Genomic DNA, 22,140 nt, shown 5'->3' with positions numbered 1-22,140 from the left:
CAGTGGTAAAGGATCGGTTAATTAATGCACTAACTAGCCAAGCCGGTAAGCCGTTGAAGCGCGTTTGAGCCCTGCAGCACGAATTGGATCTGAAAAAGTGCGCCTGGTAAAGTGCACTATTCCCATTTCTTTAAACGATTTATATTTCTGATAAAGTGATAATCACTGATCAAGTGTATGTTTTGATACTGAATCACTCAATGCATCCTGCATATTTCAGTGAGGTATATCTCAACAATGTCTTGGTCAAGTGAACTCCCGCAGGAGCTTCTGTGTCGACCGACAGGCCTGGTTGTCCTGACTGGACTTGACGTCACCTACAATGCTGTACATAAACTCATCTGGGACTCGTTTTGTAACAACCGTCGTCCAGACAGAGTTCCCCTACAATTCCGAGTCAGGGAAGGGGACTATGAATATCCTAAGTGCAAATCTAAGGTTGGTTCTTTAACAGAGGTTAACATTTGTAAATATATCGGATTGGTTTTTCACATGAGCAGTACTATCCATTACGAGATACATGTGTTTAACAGTATGACCATGATCAATGGTTTTAATAATGAATGATGAGATCTATTAAAGTGTTCTTTCAATATTTGCCCAAAAGACGAATAACATTTACCTTCTATAGATGAAATGGATGAAAATTGACATATTTCAGCTCACCTGTATGTCCGTGAATCATAAACCAACTTCTCTGAAACTACAAGGCCTATTTAGCTGAAACTTAGTATGAATGATCACAGTTATGGTGTCTCTAAATCTCTGACTGAATTTGATTTCAAACATGACTGACTTTATTTCTTCTAAATTCAGGAACCCCTGAAGATCTGGGTTAGAATAGGTCTTCAGCAACCCATGCTTACCTTAAAAGGTGACTATGCTTGTTGTAATAGGCGACTAACAGATGGTCAGGCTCGCTGACTTGGTTGATGCCTGTTATCGATCCCAATTGTGTAAATCAATGCTCATGATATCAATCACTGGATTGTCTGGTCCAGACACGATTATTTACAGACCGCCGTCACATAGCTGGAATATTGTTGAGTGTGGCGTTAAACAACAAACCAACCAACCAACCAAATCTAAATTCAGGTTTGATTCATGGCCCAGTGGCTTTTTTTTTATTATTATTTACAGAGAACGTCGTACGAATGGTACATCCCCAAAGGTGTACTGAAGACATCGTGGATGAACAAGCACTTGAATGAGGTTCCTGCAGTGGTGGTGATCTTCTTCGACCTGGACTGGGATGAGACCATGTGGAAGGAGAGGCAGATGGAGTGTGCAACACGAGTGGAGATTGTCAGGTGAATACAAGTGTCTGGACTCGGTTTGGGATTTCATCACCAATCATTGACTGGGTTCTTGCAAACTTGAAAGGGCGTTGAAGTTAGTGCTGTTCAACATGTTCAGTGAAAAGTATTATTTATTTTCAAAGTGATTGAAAAGTGCTGGAAATGTATTAACAATCCTTGACCTATCATGCAGCGATTGAACTGAACTTGTGTCTGGTTTGTTTTTCAGGAATAGCCTGCATGCTCGGGGCACGAAGGTGGCGGTCGTCCTCATACAGAGAAACACACCTCTCCCACCAGGTGAGTTGTGTGATAGAAACAGGTGCAGTGCCTGGATGTGGTAACATCTGTTCACAGGAAAACTCTTGTGAGTGAGGAAGTATGGTTTTGTCCTTGTGGTGATGCCTCCATAGTCTGTAGATAGATTGCCTGACTGGTTAGAGGTCGGTGGTTCCATTACCCGGACAGGTCGTTAAAAGATGGCTAATGTTAAACCTTGCTTGTGCTCTGCATTTAGGGGATAAAACAAGGACTGGTCAACTTAGAATCAGTATTTTGTGTATAAACCTGTAAATATATAAAGGCCGAGCTATCAGATGACATCCTACTTTTTGAAATGTTATTTTGATATCACCAGTGTCTGGAACTTTTGAACAAATAGAACTTGAAATACATGCATTTTTGTTTGGTTAACTATGTTACATTATGTAAAGACACATCCCTAGAATCTGGGACAGGGTGTTGTAACCGATGTTGTGTGTGTGTTGCAGGTGAGGATGTTGTTGCGGCGGAGAGAGCTGCATCTATATGCAGTATGTGTGACATATCGGCCAAGTCTCTGTATGTCCTGCCCCACACCGACCATCTCATCGGCTACACCATCAGGTACTGTGGGACGTCACACTGTGTGTTGCAGCTCATGTGTTGGTACTCAGTTACTTATCACTGGATCAAGAGGTGGTGTGTGCCCCCCACACCCCCTTTGGAAGAACATTAAACATGTATTCACTCAGTACATTTTATAGGTAATCAGGTATACTTAAAGTAAGTGAGTTGTGTTTAGCTCTTCTTCGAACAGTATTCCAGTTATGTCACGACGTGTCAGCTTGATGTGGGAAGCAAGCCTGATGTCATGCAGGTCTCAGACATTTACCGGGGCAGTCGGGTAGCCTAGTGGTTAAAGCGTTTGCTCATCATGCCGAAGACCCGGGTTCAATTCCCGGCATGGGTACAATGTGTGAAGCCCATTTCTGGTGTCCCCCACCTTGATATTGCTGGAATATTCCTAAAAATGGTGTAAAACCATACTCACTCACTCAGACATTTACCACTTTGGTTAAAGCCCATGAGCATGGGTATGGTGCTGACAAACCTAGAAGTATAATAGTGGAATTCGAACACTTGATCATAGCTTTCTAGTCTGCCCAAGGGACGCAACTCTGCACAACAAATTGTGGCTCCTTATATGGATGGGCTACCCATGGCCCCAGACATACCAAGAGTGAATGTATAACAACACTATGACTCACTCAATAGGTTGGGGTTATATTTTCAACAAAATAACACGATTACTGAATGTGATCTAATGCAGACCTCCCCTTCCGAAAGTCTGTATCCAGCTGCTTGTATGTATTGTTAATAGTACAACATGGTACAACATTCAACATAGTATCATGTTAAGGGGCTGTCTATTCCATTGACGTGACAGATGCATCAATTACTGCTTTTACTTTTGTTAAAAAAAACCACAGATGTGAATATTAGAGTATGTGCTGTAAGTTTGTGAAGGAATGGTTGTATTGTCAGAAGAAATACGAACATAAGTGACTTGTAGTGTGACTATAGAGTTTTAGATAATATTGTCATTAAACAATATTTCACATGACTAACCACGAGCCGAGTACCCGAGTAACCCATCCCAGCCTGACCTATGACCTTATTGTTTCAGGCTTGAGAATGCCTTCTATGAGCTGGCCCAAGACTACTGAACACATATATCTAGGGCTGGGACAAGTCAAAATTTACTACCTGGTTACCCACCCCCCTATTACCTGACCCTACCCGGGTACCCGCTGTAGGTCTTAAGAGATAGGTACAAACTGTCCTATTGGGAAAAGTTTGCTTTGCAAAATGTATTTAGATACACGTATAAAACAATCTGGTCATGCATACACTGAAGTTTACTGCATGAAGTTTCATCTTTATTCAAACATATAAAAGTCAGAAGGAATGGTTGTATAGTCAGAAGAAATACGAACATTAGTGACTTGTAGTGTGACTATAGAGTTTTAGATAATATTGTCATTAAACAATATTTCACATGACTAACCACGAGCCGAGTACCCGAGTAACCCATCCCAGCCTGACCTATGACCTTATTGTTTCAGGCTTGAGAATGCCTTCTATGAGCTGGCCCAAGGCTACTACCACACCGAGGCCAGGAAGGTGAAGTCCCACAAGGACTTCCTCAACAAGACCACACACCAGGTATGTATGTACTGCTGTATATTGACCGGGGGTACTGGTGGCGTAGTTGTCTCAGGTGCTGCGATTTGCTGTGCAGAAACCTATGACTGTTCCAGTTCTGCCCTGCTTGTGTTTCTAGGTTTGTCAGCATCACACCCATGTTCTTGGGTTTCACCAAAGTGGTTAACGTGCATCACTTCTGGCTTTCCACATCAATCTGACATGCCATAATTGTAACTGAAATACTGTTCAAAGTGGCATGAAACTTAATAATATGTGTAACTGACTAGCTCACTCACTCACTCGTTGGTTTGAACCCCAGTTAGCCCTGATTATGTTTCTAGGTTTGTCAGCTCCATACCCGTGCTCTTGGGTTTCACCAAAGTAGTAAACGTCTGAGACCTGCACCACTTTGGGCTTTCCTCCCACATTAAGCTGACACGCCGTGATATGACTGGAATACTGTTAAAAGCGCTATTAAACCCAACTCACTCACTCTAAACTGTGTTTACACCATGTGTTTCTCGTGTTAAACTCACTCCCTACAAGCGAAAGGACACAGATGGCCCAGTCGTCTAAGACACCGCAATTCACTGTGCAGAGTTGTGTCCCTTGGGTACGCCAGAAACCTGTGATCGTGGGTTCGAATCCCGGTTCGCCCAGATTATGTTTTGTAGGTTTGTCAGACACAAAGGTGTGATGGTGGGGTTAAGCCTATGTCTCTCAGTTTGTCAGCACCATACCCGTGCTCGTGGGTTTCACCAAAGTAGTAAACGTCTGAGACCTGCATCACTTTGGGCTTTCCTCCCACATGTAGCTGACACACCATGATATAACTAGAATACTGTTTAATGCGGCATTAAAACCATCTCTCTGACTCACTCATGTATCACTTGGATATTTACAGTTGCTGTTTGTGCGTCACCAGTTCAAGATAGCCTTCTTCAATGAGTTGAAACAGGACACCCATACTGCCCTCAAGTAAGTAACTTGTCAACATCACCGAAGTATTTTTTTTTAAATAATACCTGACCAATACCAATGTTGCCTTTTCTTCCTTAAAACTTGCTGAACTTCAAAATATTTTGCCTCTCAAAGATAACTAACACTCTTTGCTGTATCTTTTATGTTGGGATTAATTGTGTATCTCGACACATGTTCTCCATGTTCATGCCCACCCTATCTAGAATTGATTTAAGAAGTTGACTCTGAATGTGTTAACGCCTAAAATTTTATTATTATGATTATACCCCCGACCTACCCCGACCTTTTAGGTCGGGGGTATATAGTTATACCAAGGTTCCGACCGTCCGTCTGTCTGTCGTACGTCTGAAAACTTTGTCCGCACATTTCTCTCAAACTATTCAGTGGATTCATCTCAAACTTAGTACATATAATCTGTGTCATATGGAGGGTGCAGGCAAAAGAAAAAAATAGTTTTTATTAATTTTTCATTTTTTTATTAATTTTTCAAACCCTAACCCTATCCATTATTTAATTTGAAACTACTGACACACTAGGCGGGTCGGGGGTATTAGTGAGCCACACTCACTTTTACCCTTGTTTTATTCTTGTTGTGGACTGTTAACATGCCCAGTCTGTTTGTGCTGCAGACACTACAAGCAGGCCTATGGTCACATCCTGGACCTGCGCATGTATGATACAAACATGATGGAGATCAAGACGATAGCCGGATTTGTCAATTACAAGGTAAACTGGAGGGTTGCAGCCTGTGTGTGACCAATGATAATATTAAATCTCAGAATTTGTTTTTTAAGGGATCGTGATTTTATAGACATACCATAACCAGCTGAAGGGTATTCTGGTATGTGGTAGCCCAGTGGTTGAAGTATTTACTCATCACACTGAAGACCAGGGTTCAATTCCCTGAGGCCCCTTCATTGGAGTGTAAAACCAAATAACTCACTCTGAATGTTTTCTCCAGTAATCCAATGATTGTACAATGAAAGGTTAGATATTTCAAGTGTTGGTGTGCAATCATATTTCAGTGATTGTGAAAAAATATCATTTTAGAAGTTTCACAGCATTTAGGTTTTGTTTCATAGTTTTCCAATGCTATTTAGGGAGGTCGGGTAGCCTAGTGGTTAAAGCGTTCGCTTGTCATGCCGAAGACCCGGGTTTCGATTCCCGACATGGGTACAATGTGTGAAGCCCATTTCTGGTGTCCCCTGCCATGATATTGCTGGAATATTGCTAAAAGCGGCGTAAAACCATACTCACTCACTCCAATGCTATTTTCTGTCAGATCTGTCGGCTATCGTTCCAACACAACGCTCCTCTAGATGCCATTGCTCAGTTCCGGAAACACATTGACTTCTTCAAGAGCAAACCAAGCACCGCTGAACTGGCATTTGAACACAGTGCCTGGATGTCTAAACAGTGAGTGTCAGATATCTGTTGTTCATTATCGACCATGATGAATATTCTGTGTATTTTATGTGTTTGTATTTAAGTACTCTTACAGTATTGTTGTATATTTCCTTCATCAACTTAAACTTATGAAAGGCATTTTGATCAATGCTTTCTTAATCACTTAGCCAAGCTCCTTCCCAGCGCGTGACACCTTCGTTACACTCTCGGTAACATCACTGCCGCCAGTTTGGGAGTGGCCATTACAAGAATCTTGAAATTTGGCCTCTGACCCCAAATGTAGTCATGTTCATACTTTTGTTTTTGTGTTTGTTAATGCCATCATAGTTCATTTTGAAAAGGTTAACGACTGACCATGTTTTCCAGATGAATTTACTTTGTTGTTTGTATAATCAGATTAGTTCGAGATTGCAGACTAACGGAAAATCAACCAACTTCTCCCTTACATTCTTACTATATCAATTACATGATAGTTTTAATGAAATGGAAATTCAAATTGACAAACAAAGAAAGTAATTTAGCAGGGGGTAAGTGTATTCAGTGTCACGACAGTCGTCACTTGTTTGTCAATATAACGGTCAATTGGCTGCGAGTTCAACTCCAAGCATGGTTATAATCATCTATCACTGTGGGGAGTTTTGACTGGGGGCAGCGATAGTAGGAGAGAGCTCCGCGAACGGGATATCGCTGTGAGGAGCTTGTCACTGAGCATGAGTAACAAATGTGTAATGGTTAAGCACTGACATATCTAAGCTATGAAAAAAGTCAATCTTAATTATATGTGAAACAGAATTCTGCTTGGAGACCAAATGTTAAGATCATCAATATTCTTGCAGATCTTTTTCACCCTTTATTAATGATTTTACCCCGATATTACAGAGAGACAGTTGTACAAGAGACACTGGTTAGTTTGTTTACTCTAAGCTGTGTGGGCGATGGCTGTTTAGATTCCAGGTGTTCGGTGATCTGTTTGACGAGGCGATAAAGCTGGGACTGACAGCCATACAGACTCAGCACCCCGGGTTCTACTACCAGCAGGCTGCCAACCACGCCATCGCCCGAAAACACCTCTGTGAAGAACTATGCCAGGTAGTCATCGTTTGTAGAATTGGGGAAAACTTTAGTAGATATAGAATATGCTTTGGGAATTCATGGGCCAAATTCCAGTTCCCATGATGCCATGCTTGTCGAAGAGCTAAGTGAAATATTGAAATATTTGTTTGTTTGTTTAACACTGCACTCAGCAATATTTCAGTTGTATGACAGTGGTCTGGACTAGACAATCCAGTGATTGACATCATGAGCATCGATCCACGCCATTGGGATATGATGACATGCATCAACCAAGTCAGCATACCTGACTGCCCAATTCTGTTAGTCACTTTTTACAATAAGCATGGGTTGCTGAAGACCAGTACTAACCTGGATGTTCACCGATAAAATATTGAAATAAGCAATATTACATGTTACAATGTGTAACCTGGTTGATTGCCTATTAAGGTACCCCAATGGCTTGGGTTGTTGGTCATGTTGATCATGTGCTGACTTGTCTGACTCAGATTCGAATAATGGCATAACTGGAACAATGCTGACTGTGGCATTAAAGAACACAACACTCACTCACTCACTCTAACACTCACTCTAACACTCACTCTAACACTTACTCATTCTAACACTCACTCACTCACTCTAACACTCACTCACTCTAACACTCACTCACTCACTCTAACACTCACTCACTCTAACACTCACTCTAACACTCACTCACTCTAACACTCACTCTAACACTCACTCTAACACTCACTCACTCTAACACTCACTCTAACACTCACTCACTCTAACACTCTCTCTAACACTCACTCACTCTAACACTCACTCACTCTAACACTCACTCTAACACTCACTCTAACACTCACTCTAACACTCTAATATGACAGTGCCATTTCCATCAACATGATCAATACAAACATTTACCATTACATTAATTCATTGTTCAATACCAGTTACTACCTGTGGAGATCCAGGTAAGAGTGGGTCTTAAGCAACCCATGCTTGTCGTAAGAGGCGACTGACGGGATCGGGTGGTCAGGCTCGCTGACTTGGTTGATGCATGTCATCATATCCCAATTGTGTAGGCCGATGCTCATGATATCAGTCACTAGATTGTCTGGTCCAGATTCAATTATTTACAGACCGCCATCATATAGCTGGAATATTGCTGAGTGCTGCGTTTAACAAGAAAACAAACCATTTATTGGTAAACCCCATGGCACCCCTTCCTCTTTGTAGTCTCCATGACAACAGTCACTACTGGCATGTGATGAAGAGGAGCTTGTCCTAATGATAAGATATGTATGTATTTCAGCCAAGCAGTGAGCCACCCACGCCAGACCCGTTCCAAAACGTGTCTCGGCTGGAATACTACGGCCAGCGACCCTGGAGACAAGGCCATCAGAGTAAGAACAGTGTTGTCTTATATCGGCTTTACCTGTATGTAGTACTAGTACCCACAGTGGTACATATTACACTGCTTCCTAAACCCCAGAAAACTTACCCATTAATTATATACAGATCATATACAACAGTTGTCTACAGGATAGTATTGAGCAGTCTGTGACTTTAGCCACTAGTCCAAAGCCAGAGTCACATAAAATGTCTTTTGGTCTTAAGCTTTGCTTATAACAGTCCATACTTTAAAACTAAGATCTAGTGAAAATAATGTAAAGTTTTGGGCACAGACTGATTGAGATATGTGACTGACTTGCCAGGTATTGACCCCCCTGATGCCCAGAAGGAGAAGGAAGGGATTACAGGCTTGCAGTGTCTGGAGAAGCAAGTCGACCACTCTGTGAGTTCACGTTACAATATGCCCTGTATACACTCTCGCATGTATGGACGTGAAATGAGGGCTGCACCAACTGACAGTACTAATACACATGGCTCTCAGAAAACCATTTTTGAATGAAGTGACGATCAGCAGTTCTGCTCCATTAGATTTCTTGGGATGTTCATATGTTGTTGGGGTAGCCTAGTGGCTAAAGCGTTCCCTCGTCAACCTGAAGACTGAGGTTTGATTCCCCACAATGGTACAATAAGATATTGCTGGAATATTGCTAAAAGCGACATAAAACCCTACTCACCAACTCATTTGTAGTTGCGCTTGTAAGGCACCACAACCCGTTGCAGAGTTGTCTCCCTTAACTGCAAGGATGTGCTGTTTGTGGATTCTGATCCCAGAGTTGCCTGTATTAGGATCCTTGGTTTGTTAGCACCATGTTCATGCACATACTTATTTAAATACAGTTAAAAGCACCTACTCTTTGTTTTAGCATGGACTAGAGTGCTACACAGGTGTCAAAACTTATTTTTTGTTTTAGGGTGTTCATAGGAGTCAATATGTTCTGTTTTGTCTTGGACATGCTACGAAAATATATACACCTATTGGGTGTCTTTTCTGATTCAGGTAGTACCTGGCAGTATGAATGCATACCAATGTTTCTATCAAATCTGATTTTTAATCATAATTGACAGTTATTTTACAATTGAACTGAATCAACATTACAGTGGCTGATAATACCCCTGTTGAGCAGTGCTGTCAGTCAGTTCAAGAAGTACAAGTCTCCCAGACTGAAGAGGAGTCTGAGTAAGCACCTGAACCTAATCTTTCCTGAATGCCAGTGTGAAAATAACAAGTGCTTTTCATAGTTAATGTCCCCTTTTTCGTTCCACGAAACAACAACTTTCCTAAGAGATGTAAGAGTGAGGTAGCCTAGTGGTTAAAGCATTGGTTCATCTCACCGAGAACCGGGTTTAAATCCCGACATGAGAACTATCTGTGAAGCCCAGTTCTTGTTCCCTGTTGTGAAATGGCTGGAATATTGCTGAAAGTGACCTGGACTATGTTTAACCCCAACTCACTTACTCTTTCAGAATGGAACTGATTATCCTATAAGGCTATCCCAATCTCATTAAAATCAGATCTTAGTTCTCGCTACCACTAAACAAAGATTTGAGGACATCCCATTACAGGAGACGTAAGACCGACCGTGCGCGAACTTTGACCGACCAATGGAATGACCAATCAGAAGGCAGCTTTCTCGTGCTTTACGGCACAAATTTCAAATTGGCGGCTTCGAAACATATTTTGACAAATTCTAGATTACAAATTTGAAACCTGAACAAAAAAACATTCTGGAATGGCTAATATATGGTCTAGATTGTAAGGATTCATTCGTCAAACCCGTAACTATTGTTCGGAATACCCCTTGTTAAAGTTTTCGAGGTTGTATGATTAGAAATCACATTCCGACTGTCACTTTCATAATCTGGTAAGCGACGCTCTGATTGGTCGGATGAAAGGTCATTCTGACGTGACCCCGAATGGGATGTCTTTAGATCTTTGTTTAGTGGTAGCGAGAACTAAATTACATTAAGTAATACGTTACCACTGTTATACCGAGGCTGTTGTCTCCCACAACTGCTGCTATAGCGAAATCTACCACAGAGATCTCAATTACCTCATGCAGCACGTGCGTAGCCACCTAGCTGCCATGTGACACCCTTCACTCTTGTCTCTTCGCTTGCTCTAGCAAGACGTACAATAAACTGCTCAAGCGTTCCTGTTTCTCCGACCATTCGGTGATATTTATTACTGTTTATTCTCTCTAATAAACTGTGCTTTTACGGGGCGTTTGCTGTAACTACGCTTGGAAATATTTTTCCCGCCAAAAGGAAATATTTTTCCCGCCCTTTTTTTCTATATACTTGCGGGGTGTCTCGTATGCACGTTGCGTCTTACGTTCCCCTGTTCTAGTATATCTTGGGGTTTTTACATCACTTATTCCTCTATATGTTATATGTGTATGTTCTATATTCCCATTGCTCGTTTATTTTCTTGTGAAAATACTCGTTTGTGACTATTTGTGGTGCGTGTGTTGTAACCATGTTTTTCTCTTTGTTCATAGTACAAACAAAATGTCTGACATGGATGTTTCGCCGTCCTCCACCCCCTCTACCCCCGCAACCAGGAGCTGCGGGGTGTGCCGCAAGCGAGCGCTACCGGCTGTATGTGCAGTCCGTTTCCACCCCTGTGGTGGCCGGCTTGTCCGGTCGGGGTCCCCTTGCGGGTACCACCACCACGGCTGCGGCGGATCCCTTGGCGGCCCGTGGGCTGTCAGGGGATTCCGTCGCTGCATTACTTGCATAACTTGTGGACTCCAAGCTGGCGGCCTTATCTCAGGATAGGCCGCTGGCTGTTCCGTCTCCGGCCACTTTGGTGCCCGCGGGGTCGGACGCGGGGTCCACCGGTACGGCGGCGGCTCCCGTGGTCACCGGTCCTTCCCCCGAACCGTTGCTCCCGCTATCGGTTAAGGACCGCGTGGCCATGGTTTATGACCTCTTTGAGGACATGCCCCAGCCGGTACCGCGGGGAATCCACGACTGTGGGTTCCTCCGAGGTATACGATGAGTCTCCCGACATGGCTTTCCCCGCATCAACCTTGCTGCGCGGTATCAAGCCTTCCTTGGAGAACGCCTTCGCGGCGGCCTCCGGTCGGGGTCTCCCGTTGCCTCCGACGTCGTGGAGAAAGGGTTTATTCCCGGTACATGACCTTGCCTTTCCCGAGGCTGGTCCTACCGCAGAGGCCCATGTTGAGCGGTTGGGTGTCCGTGCCCCACCGGCTGCTACGGTAACGCAAGCTACCTTGCACCAGCTGGACGCCCTCGCTCGGCACTCCATGTCTCACGGAGACACTAACTTGGCTGCAGCGGCCAGTCTGGTCGAAGGTTCTCCCACGGACCGTGACCAGCGCATTTACAACTGCCTGCTCAGTTTAAATGCTTCCCTGGAGTACGTTGCCGAGGACTCTCGGCACACACTTGCTCTTGTTGGGTCCCTGCATAGGCGCCTGGGTGCCGCTCCTAACCGGAGCGCGCCCCAGGCTGCTGCGGCCGGTAGGTCTAAGGGGTCGGGTTCTTCTTCCTCTGTGAAGTAGCCCCGCCCTGAGGGCTCCGGTATGGGCAATCAGCTGCCCTTTCGCGGGAAGACGGGGAACTGGGGGAAGCCCAAGTCGTCTAAGGACGGCAAGGGCCCCTCCAGGTGACTCTCATTGGAGGGGTTCGTATGCCGACAGCGCCAACTTCGGTTGGCCCTAAGGCGAACCCGAGTCACTTGGCCCTGAACAGTTGCGCCTGCCGCAGCCTGTCAGGCCCCCCTTTCCTTCCCCAGTGGGAGCCAGAGTCCAGACTTACTGGGAGAATTGGGAACAAGTGTTCGACGACCCGTGGGTGGTCAACACGATTCGGTACGGCTATCGGCTCGATCTCAAAGCGAATCCGCCGCTCACAGTTGCCCCGTCGGCAGGTTTCTATTCGGAAACCGATCTTCCCTTCCTCGCCGATGCCATCGGCAGGTTGGTGGAGAAGAGGGCAGTTCGGGAGTTAGCTCTACCAGAAATAACACCAGGGTTTTACTCCAGGATATTTCTAGTTCCCAAGAAGGACAGTGCCGAACTCAGAATGATTCACAACTTGAAATCGTTCAACGAGTTCTACCTGCGCAAGCCGCCCTAGTTCAGAATGTTGAGCTTGGCGGACCTGAAAGCACTGATCATGCCGGCCGACTGGCTCGCTTCGATCGACCTGAAGGATGCTTATCTGCATGTTCCGATTCACCCGGATCATCACAAGTATCTCAGGTTTGTCTTTCAAGGCAGGCACTACGAATGGGTTGTACTCCCATTCGGTCTTTCATCCGCTCCCTGGCTGTTCACCCGGTTAACCACCCCCATAGTGGGGTTCCTCCACCGGAGGGGTGTCCGGTACTTCGCGTACCTGGACGACTCACTAGTAGCAAATCGAATGACGGACACCCTGTCACGCCATCTCGTTTTCGCACGTCGGCTCTTGGAGCAATTGGGGTGGATTGTCAATCTCCCCAAGAGCGAGTTAACCCCTTCTCAGAACTTGCAGTTCATTGGAGGTCGGTTCAACACGGTGTCCCATCGCCTCTTTGTCCCCCCAGACCGGTGGCACAAAATTCAGGCGTTGATTGCCAAAGTCTTAGCGGTGCAACAGACTGTTCACTTTTGGGAACAGCTGTTAGGGCTACTTGTATCAGCCCAGGCCTGCACCGAACGGGGTCGGCTCCAACTCCAACGGTTTTTAATCCAGTTGTTAGCTACGGAGGTGAACAGTGCGACCGTCGCCCTCCCGGATCGGCTCCGACCGCATCTGGAGTGGTGGACGGTCCCTTACAATGTCGTATCAGGAGTCTCTATGCGGCCCTACCGGGCCACGTTGAACCTGTATACAGACGCCTCTCTAGTGGGCTGGGGCGCCCATCTAGAGGGGGAGGTGAGCTCGGGGCTGTGGTGCGTAGACGAACTAGGTCTTCACATCAATTGTCTCGAGTTCAAGGCAGTGATCAACGCAGTCAATCACTGGAAGCATCGTCTCGTCGACGCCCGGCTTATGCTGGCGACAGACAACACGACGGTAGTGTCCTATGTGAACAAACTGGGGGGAACCCACAGTCACTCGCTACTCGATCTCACGTTCGAGTTTTACGCTCTGGTGGACAGTGTCCCGTGCCAGATACGCGCCTGTCACATCCCAGGTGTGCGGAACGTACTGGCCGACGCTCTATCGAGGCCTCAGGATCCGAGCCCCACAGAGTGGATGCTGAACCCAGTAGTGTTTCAGTGGCTGTGCGAACGTTTGGGTCGTCCGTTGTTTGTATCACCAGTCCCGGACCCGAGGGCCATCGATCACGATGCTCTCGCGTTAGACTGGACGGGCTTGGACGCTTATGCTTATCCGCCGACAGCGTTGATACCACACATTCTAAGCCGGCTCCCAGGAGTTCGCTGTCGAATGTTACTGATCGCGCCCATGTGGCCGAACAGATCGTGGTACCCCGACTTGCTGACCCAGGTCACGCAGTCGCCACTTCCACTGCCTGTGAGACCGGATCTCTTGATCCACCCTCACACCGTCAGCTTCATCCAAACGCAGGGCAGTTCAATCTGCACGCGTGGATGTTGTCACCGAGCGTCTGAGGAGTAAAGGTTTTTCTCGCCGGGCATCTCGGGCATACGTTAGTATGCATCGTGATTCTACCCAGAAGGTGTATAATGCACGTTGGGTTATTTTCACGAAGTGGTGTTGTAAACATCACATTCATTCGCCAGATAAGGTATCTGTGCAGGATATTGCTCGTTTCATGTCTCACTTGTGAGAGACCCGGAAACTCTCCGGGGGTTCCATTGCCAACCATGTCTCGTCCGTTGCTACGGTACGGGACGTTGCTATGGGTACCAGTCTCTCCAAAGTGCCGGTTATACGGGGTATTATCAAGGGTTTCAAACAGCACGATCTTAAGAAGGGCTGCCTTCGGGCACCGGCCTGGGATCTTTCCCTAGTGTTGCAATCACTTACGGAAGCTCCGTATGAACCCTTGCATAGTGCTTCGTTCCGGCATGTGACTTAGAAAACAGCATTTCTCCTCTCCTTTGCCACGGCGGCACGTGTATCCGAAATTCATGCACTCGATGTCGCCAAGGTACGATTCGATAGGGGTGACGAAGGAGCGGTCCGCCTGGGCCTGCTCATGGGCTTCGACGCCGAGAATCGGGCAAACGGAGAGAGAATTCACTGTAAGATCACTCAAAGAAATCTTACATCCTGCTGATACTGAGGACAGAGCGCTGTGTCCGGTTAGGGCCCTTAAGTATTATCTTAAGGCTTCGAATGAACGTAGACAAGGGCGTGACCGTCTGTTCATATCGTGTAACCCTAATATGTCACGGTTGACATAACTCGCAACTCGATTGCGTTGTGGCTTCGTTCTGTCATCAATCTGGCGTACCGGTCTCGGGGGTTACCGGTAGCGGGGTCAAACCCGCACGAGATCAGGGCGCTAGCGGCAACATTTGCCCTACACTCAAATATCTCTGTTCGCAGAATATTACGAGGTTGTTACTGGCGTTCTGACTCGGTTTTTGCCAATCATTACCTCAAACAGGTCGCTGATGCCGTCGTGGAGAGTGTGCACCGTCTTGGCCCGCGGATCGCGGCGCAAGCGGGCACCTAAGGGGTGTGCCCAGCGCAATTCCGAACTCCTCAGGCGTCAGACCTTGCACGGTGGTCAATCTGGGTCGTCTCCAATGTTCCCACTGCCGTGGGTACAGGAGTTGAGGTCCCGCAAACCAGCGCACTCACACCACAGGTGAGGGCGGCTTTTTGTGTGCTTTGTCCTTATTTGTATTTTGACAATTATGTATTTAATTGTCTGTCGTGTATCCCAACCTTGTGATGCATGCTTACAAATACTGGAATTAGGTCACGCGCCTAATGCATACTTTAAGTAGGCTTGCTCTGGGATATACGGTCTGAATGAAATTAATTTCCCTCTTTTCGACTGTTTAACCTGATCTAAGATTAAGCTCACGCGGATACAGTGTTCTCATCCGCTGCGGCGATGAAATACCTATCCAGTGGGGCCGTTTGGAGTCACCAATCGTTTTGGCAATGACGATTGAGCCTTACGGTATGCGCTTGACAGTGCTTTGGTATTCCTATAGGGTAACGCCTAGCTAGGTGCATGCGCATCGAGTGCTTCCGCCTTGGTGTTTACTTCCGCTGGTCGGAAGGAACGCTAGCAGTCAGGATTCGGGTTGTAGGTGCTCCCCACCGCCTACTGTGGTAGTCAGCCTCGGTATAACAGTGGTAACCTATTACTTAATGTAATTTGTAGAATTTTCCTATTCGGAATATTCTATAAGTAATACGTTACCACTGGGCTGCTGCCCGCCCGTCCGTCCCCTGAGCACTTGCTCTCGCAAGAGACAAGAGTGAAGGGTGTCACATGGCAGCTAGGTGGCTACGCACGTGCTGCATGAGGTAATTGAGATCTCTGCTATAGCAGCAGTTGTGGGAGACAACAGCCTCGGTATAACAGTGGTAATGTATTACTTATAGAATATTCCGAATAGGAAAATTCTACAAGATCTGATTTTAATGAGATTGAGGCTATCCATACTGCGCTAGCTTATGAGTGTGTGATAGATGAGTCACATATTAATCATCTTAATTGATAAAGTACACTTTTAATGTAAATATTAGAAATATGCACATTATTATGATTATCACTGATTTATGTCATTAAGTTTCGTTAATCTGTAGAACAAATTGCGTGTCCAATTTTCCAGTGGTCCAAATGGGAGAGGAGTACTTCCACGCCAAAGACTACAGTAAGGGACTGATGTGAGTTTATTTCCTATATAATCAGGTATAAGCCCAGGTGTCATAACTAAATGTACTGTGTTCTATCAGGTATAAGCCCAGGTATCAGAAGTAGTGTACTGTGTTCTATCATGTATAAGCCCAGGTATCAGAAGTAGTGTACTGTGTTCTATCAGGTATAAGCCCAGGTATCAGAAGTAGTGTACTGTGTTCTATCAGGTATAAGCCCAGGTATCAGAACTGAATGTACTGTGTTCTATCAGGTATAAGCCCAGGTGTCAGAACTAAGTGTACTGTGTTCTATCAGCATTGATCAGGTATAAGCCCAGGTATCAGAACTGAATGTATTGTGTTCTATCAGGTATAAGCCGAGGTATCAGAACTGTATGTAGTGTTCTATCAGGTATAAGCCAAGGTATCAGAACTGTGTGTAGTGTTCTATCAGGTATATGCCGAGGTATCAGAACTGAATGTACTGTGTTCTGTCAGGTATATGCCGAGGTATCAGAACTGAATGTACTGTGTTCTGTCAGGTATATGCCGAGGTATCAGAACTGAATGTACTGTGTTCTATCAGGTATATGCCGAGGTATCAGAACTGAATGTACTGTGTTCTATCAGGTATAAGACCAGGTATCAGAACTGAATGTACTCTGTTCTATCAGGTATAAGCCCAGGTATCAGAACTGTATGTAGTGTTCTATCAGGTATAAGCCCAGGTATCAGAACTGTATGTAGTGTTCTATCAGGTATAAGCCCAGGTAGCAGAACTAAATGTACTGTGTTCTATCAGGTATATGCCGAGGTATCAGAACTGAGTGTAGGGTGTTATATCTCTTATTGGTTGATTTGATACCTGTAACATCAGTGTGTGGTTTGTGTGAGGTATGAACTAATGATGTCTGTCTGTGACCCAGGCTGCTGAACAAGGTGATGTGGGACTACCGAGTGGAGCGCTGGTGGATTTTGCTGACCTCCATCTTGTCACTGTCTCTCAAGTGTGCCTACCTCACTGCAAGACTCCAGGAATATGTCTCCAACTGTATCGAGCTCATCGGAAAATGTATCCTTCTTACTGAATCAATGAATCGTTAATGCCACAAATCCAGTTTGTACAGTTTGCCGTTGTACAAAACAACCTTAGCGCTATGACTGTCGTAAGTCTTTGTTAAGGTATGGGAGTTACGATCACCTTAGTGCCAAGATTTTGACTGTTAGTACTCATAGCACAGACTAGTTCCAGGGATGTATCTTGACCTGTTTGCAGCAACTGTCAAATACAAATTTCCCTTTTTTTCATTCAGCAGAATATTCAAATGAAACACGGTCATTGGTTAGATGCAGAATTTGCACCATTGACAGCAGAGATGGAAAATAGGACTCGTCTGTATGGCTAATGAAATTATGATTCTACTCGCTTGTTGGACCAAGGTTTTTTTACACATGCTGTAAAATATATATTCATCTTGATTCCCCCTGTCACACTAGACATTGGCACAAACTTAAGATAAGGACTGAAATTTAAAAGTCTTTTTATTTTATTATGATTTGTAACCTTTTTGCAGTGTTAGCAGAAAAAAAGGGCACCAGCCCTGTGGGCTTGTTTGGTTTTTGAGTTAATTTCCATCCCTGGACAGCTGGATAAAAGTTGTTGCTTATCGTCATTTTCACAGTTTAATTAAACATATTACATGATATCTACTATCCTTAACTGGACCATAAATACTTGTGTTAGACTCAGGCCATGGACTGAAGCTTAAATTCGCAGACTGCTTGATTCTGTATGACATGTATCAAATTTAATGTTGACTTCTTTAACAAGGGCAGATTGTCTGTGCAGCCCTGAGGAGAAGACTCGAATTCAGATGAACCTGATCCGAGTCATGTCTGTAAGTTACTTGCTTAAGGAGACATGGTATAGATATGCTAAACAACTGATGAGTCTATACATAGCAGCTTCTTAACCAGGAAATGGCCACAAGCGGCTTAACTCCTATTTTGACACAAACTTTAGAAGCTGAAATGTAAATAAGGGCATGATCTTTGAGCAGCATTTACAAGATGGATATGTAACTGATGTCCACAAGGTCAAAATAATATGGATCATTGCATGATCAGATTGTTGATTACAAATGTAGCGATGTGTCAAGGAGATTAGAACACTGTTATCAAGCTTGCATATGTGTACATACATGTGTATACTGGCTGACAGTTTGCCCAAAAGAAGTGCCAAGATAGCTGGTGCTGTCTTCTTATATAAGAGGGTGTCAACCCCCTTTTGATACACTGGATCCAAACCCTGTTACCGTATTTGACGTAATAAGCGCCCAGGGCACTCTCAAAATTAGAAATAGGGGGCTCTTATTGGAATATTATTTTAGTGAACAAAACAGAGTTGAAAGATAAATATCGTGGTTTATGCTGACACCCTAAATGTTTATGTATGACAGATATATTTTTCCAGAATTTAATTGCCCATAATTAACTGTGCACATAACACACGAGTGTGTATTATGCGCGAATAAATAAGTCTTGTGTACATTGATCAATCAGAAGGGGTGCTAATTGGGATCGTTCACTGGCCAATATATTAGCAAATATCACCGTGGGTGGTTATTAGAGCAGGGCGCTTATTACATCGAATACGGTAAGTGTTAGTCCAGATGACGCAGTGCAGTACACTTCTACACGGTATGCCATGAAATCTTTAACAGGTATGCGATCATCAATATTTAAATGTTGAAATTTATTTTCGTCTCTTTTTCTTGCAAAGAGTGACAAATCGATGGGGTACTTAGCTCAAAGCTTATGAGCATGCATGGTCATGCATTCTATGTGAAACGCCCAGTCTAATGTACACCAGCTGTGTTCACTGATATGACTCAAGACTTCTTAAATTGGATATCACCGTCATATAGTCAGAGTGATCAGGCTGATTGTGTTGTTGCAGGGAGAAATCATTGCAGTTTCTGTAACACTCAGTGTTGTTTGCTTGACCCTTTATTTGTTTCATTCCAGAATGACCTTCCTGAGCCGGAACCTGTTTTAGAGAAGGATGGGTTAGAGGCAGCCCACACGGAGTGGACAGAGGCCATGCTGGAGCCCACGGTCTTCACGGTGGAGATGCAGAGTCTCGTTCCGTTCGGTCAGTTTACAGATGGGGTCTAGTTTCACACGTTGTCAGTAATGAATTAATTAGGCCAAGACCACTAAACATGCACCAGCTGCTGTTCCCTGATTGGCTAATAACAGGGTGGGCACGGCTTGTGTTGCATCATTGCATTGAACTATGACGCTGATTTCAAATTGTTGTCTACATTTTGTGTGTTTTAGAGATTAAATAAGCTTGTTTAGTTGCATGTTGTTTAATGCCACACTCAGCTATATGACGGCTCTCTGTAAATTGAGTCTGGACCAGACAATCCAGTGATTGATATGAGCTTTGATCTACGCAATTTGGATACAATGACATGCATCAACCAAGTCAGCGAGCCTGACCACCCGATCCAGTCAGTTGCCTCTTACGACAAGCAAAATCGTCTCTTACGACAAACATGGGTTTGAAGACCTATTCTACCCTGGATCTTCGCGCATGGATTAAATAAGCAGCCTGTGAAGATATTACTGTTGACTTATTATTTATACGAACTGCCCCTTGGTGCTTCAGGTTGGAATACTTCTCTAGCACTCTGTTGCTTGTCCTAGGAGACTACATTTGGTGGTTAGGTTCAGTGACTTGTTATAAAGCGTGCAATCATACCCCAACAGTGTTGGATGTTACTCATGATATCAACCTCTGGTTTAGCAAACCCAAACATGATTATTATCAGGGTGCCATGATATGGCTGGATTCTTACTGACTGTGGTGTAAAAATCAACAAACAAAACACATCACTGCGATATGGTGTCAGGGATTTATCTAGATCTGCTCCATGTCAGCAGCAAATGTCTAAGACAATTCCCAATTTGGAGACCCATGAAGATCCGGGGTAGAATAGGTCTTCAGCAGCCCATGCTTGCCGTAAAAGGCGACTATGCTTGTCGTAAAAGGCGACTAACGGGATCGGGTGGTCAGACTCGCTGACTTGTTTGATGCTGTCATCGATCCCAATTGCGTGGATCGATGCTCATGATATCAATCACTGGATTGTCTGGTCCAGACTCGATTATTTACAGACCTCCGTCATATAGCTGGAATATTGCTGAGTGTGGCGTTAAACAACAAACCAACCAACCCAATTTGAAATTCCAAATTTCTCACTTCCTGCTGTTACAGTTATTACCAATGCGATGGCTTGGTCAAGGTGACTTGTATTCCACTGGTAACTGGGCCAATAAGAAGGAAGATGATTTTATGCTTGGCTATACATTTTTGCATTGAGTGCAATATTAACTTCTCTTTGAATGTAGGAAAATAGGATTTTGAAGAAATATTGCAAATGTGAACAAAAAAACAATGTTTTCTCAATTTGTCTGCCAAGGGCACCTATTTTGGAAACAAAGATAAATCCTGCATGTGTTTATCTCACTTATAAACAGGGGGCGGTCAGGTAGCCTATTGGTTTAAGCGTTCGCTCGTCACGCTGAAGACCTGGGTTCGATTCCCTACATGGGTACAATGTGTGAAGCCCATTTCTGGTGTCCCCCGCTGTGATATTACTGGAATATTGCTAAAAGCGGCGTAAAACCATACTCACTCACTCACTCACTTATAAACAGTGTTTATACCATGTGTTTATATCGTGTCTAAACTGTGTTTATACCATGTGTTTATCTCAGGTTTATACTGTGTTAAGACCACATCTTTATTTCATGTCTATACTTCGTTTATACCATGTGTTTATATCACATCTGTACTGTTTATATCCTGTGTTTATATCCTGTCTATGCTGTGTTTATAACATCTGCTTATCTCACGTTTAAACTGTGGGGGGCACAGGTTGCCCAGTCGTCTTAGGCGCCGCCATTTGCTGTGCAGAGTTGCGTCCCTTGGGCACGCCAGAAACCTATGATCGTGGGTTCGAATCCCGGTTAGCACCGATTGTTTCTAGGTTTGTCAGCAGCATACCCGTGCTCGTGGGTTTCACCAAAGTGATAAGGGTCTGAGACCTGCATCACTTCGGGCTTTCCTCCTACATTAAGCTCACACGCTGTGATATAACAGGAATACTATTAAAAGCGGTCGTAAACCCAACTCACTCACTCTAAAATGTGTTTATTCCATGTGTTTCTCTCACGTCATACTGTATTTCTAGTGGAGTGCAAGGCCAGGTTCCTTGGGGAGACCGTGTCTGCTGACAATGAGATCACTCTTGAGGTCTGTCTCAGGTGAGATCCATCACGTTACTCTGTGCCATGATATGAATATCGTACTATGAGGCTGTTTCCCGCAACAATGTCGTACATATATACATAAGTGTGGCATGTAAATTGTATGAAATTAATATTTTCGTTATCGTGAAATTAATTCACTCAAAACTACTTCATGTGTTTTGGTTGGGCTTGTGTTCACTGCCTTTCAAGAAAGAATATGTCTCCTAGTGAAGAGTTTTCATGTGCTGTATCAGGTATCGTGACCTCGCAGCCATAACGTGTACGTGTATTTAAATAATGATGTCTCCCTGAATAGAATCCGACATCAGCAATGTCGGACAACTCCATTTTGTGTACAGGGGGGTTAACTTTGGTATTCTCACAATTTTCACGTTTATTATCTGCACCTTTTCTTCCAATACTGATTGTC

General features: G+C 44.5%; 1 protein-coding gene across 2 annotated transcripts in view; it reads left to right on the top strand.

Moving 5' to 3' along the window:
* Window positions 1–22,140, top strand: part of LOC139449478 (trafficking protein particle complex subunit 11-like) — a 44,424-nt gene that overhangs the window by 1,491 nt on the left and 20,793 nt on the right. For both annotated transcript variants that reach the window (XM_071230895.1, XM_071230894.1), the window contains exons 2-18: window positions 221–438; window positions 1,141–1,310; window positions 1,528–1,598; window positions 2,069–2,183; window positions 3,686–3,785; window positions 4,672–4,745; window positions 5,378–5,474; window positions 6,031–6,164; window positions 7,103–7,244; window positions 8,521–8,611; window positions 8,924–9,003; window positions 9,720–9,798; window positions 16,364–16,418; window positions 17,315–17,460; window positions 18,225–18,286; window positions 19,416–19,542; window positions 21,653–21,725. In XM_071230895.1, the coding sequence (XP_071086996.1) occupies window positions 238–438; window positions 1,141–1,310; window positions 1,528–1,598; window positions 2,069–2,183; window positions 3,686–3,785; window positions 4,672–4,745; window positions 5,378–5,474; window positions 6,031–6,164; window positions 7,103–7,244; window positions 8,521–8,611; window positions 8,924–9,003; window positions 9,720–9,798; window positions 16,364–16,418; window positions 17,315–17,460; window positions 18,225–18,286; window positions 19,416–19,542; window positions 21,653–21,725 (1,817 nt within the window). In that variant the 5' untranslated portion in view covers window positions 221–237. The remainder of the gene's footprint in view (window positions 1–220; window positions 439–1,140; window positions 1,311–1,527; window positions 1,599–2,068; window positions 2,184–3,685; window positions 3,786–4,671; window positions 4,746–5,377; window positions 5,475–6,030; window positions 6,165–7,102; window positions 7,245–8,520; window positions 8,612–8,923; window positions 9,004–9,719; window positions 9,799–16,363; window positions 16,419–17,314; window positions 17,461–18,224; window positions 18,287–19,415; window positions 19,543–21,652; window positions 21,726–22,140) is intronic.

The sequence above is a fragment of the Haliotis cracherodii genome, unplaced genomic scaffold (assembly GCF_022045235.1).
Source record: "Haliotis cracherodii isolate W230 unplaced genomic scaffold, xgHalCrac1.p SCAF_8, whole genome shotgun sequence".
NCBI lineage: Eukaryota > Metazoa > Mollusca > Gastropoda > Lepetellida > Haliotidae > Haliotis > Haliotis cracherodii.
The sequence above is the reverse complement of the archived record's forward strand: the minus strand, read 5'-3'. Positions and strand labels throughout refer to the sequence as shown.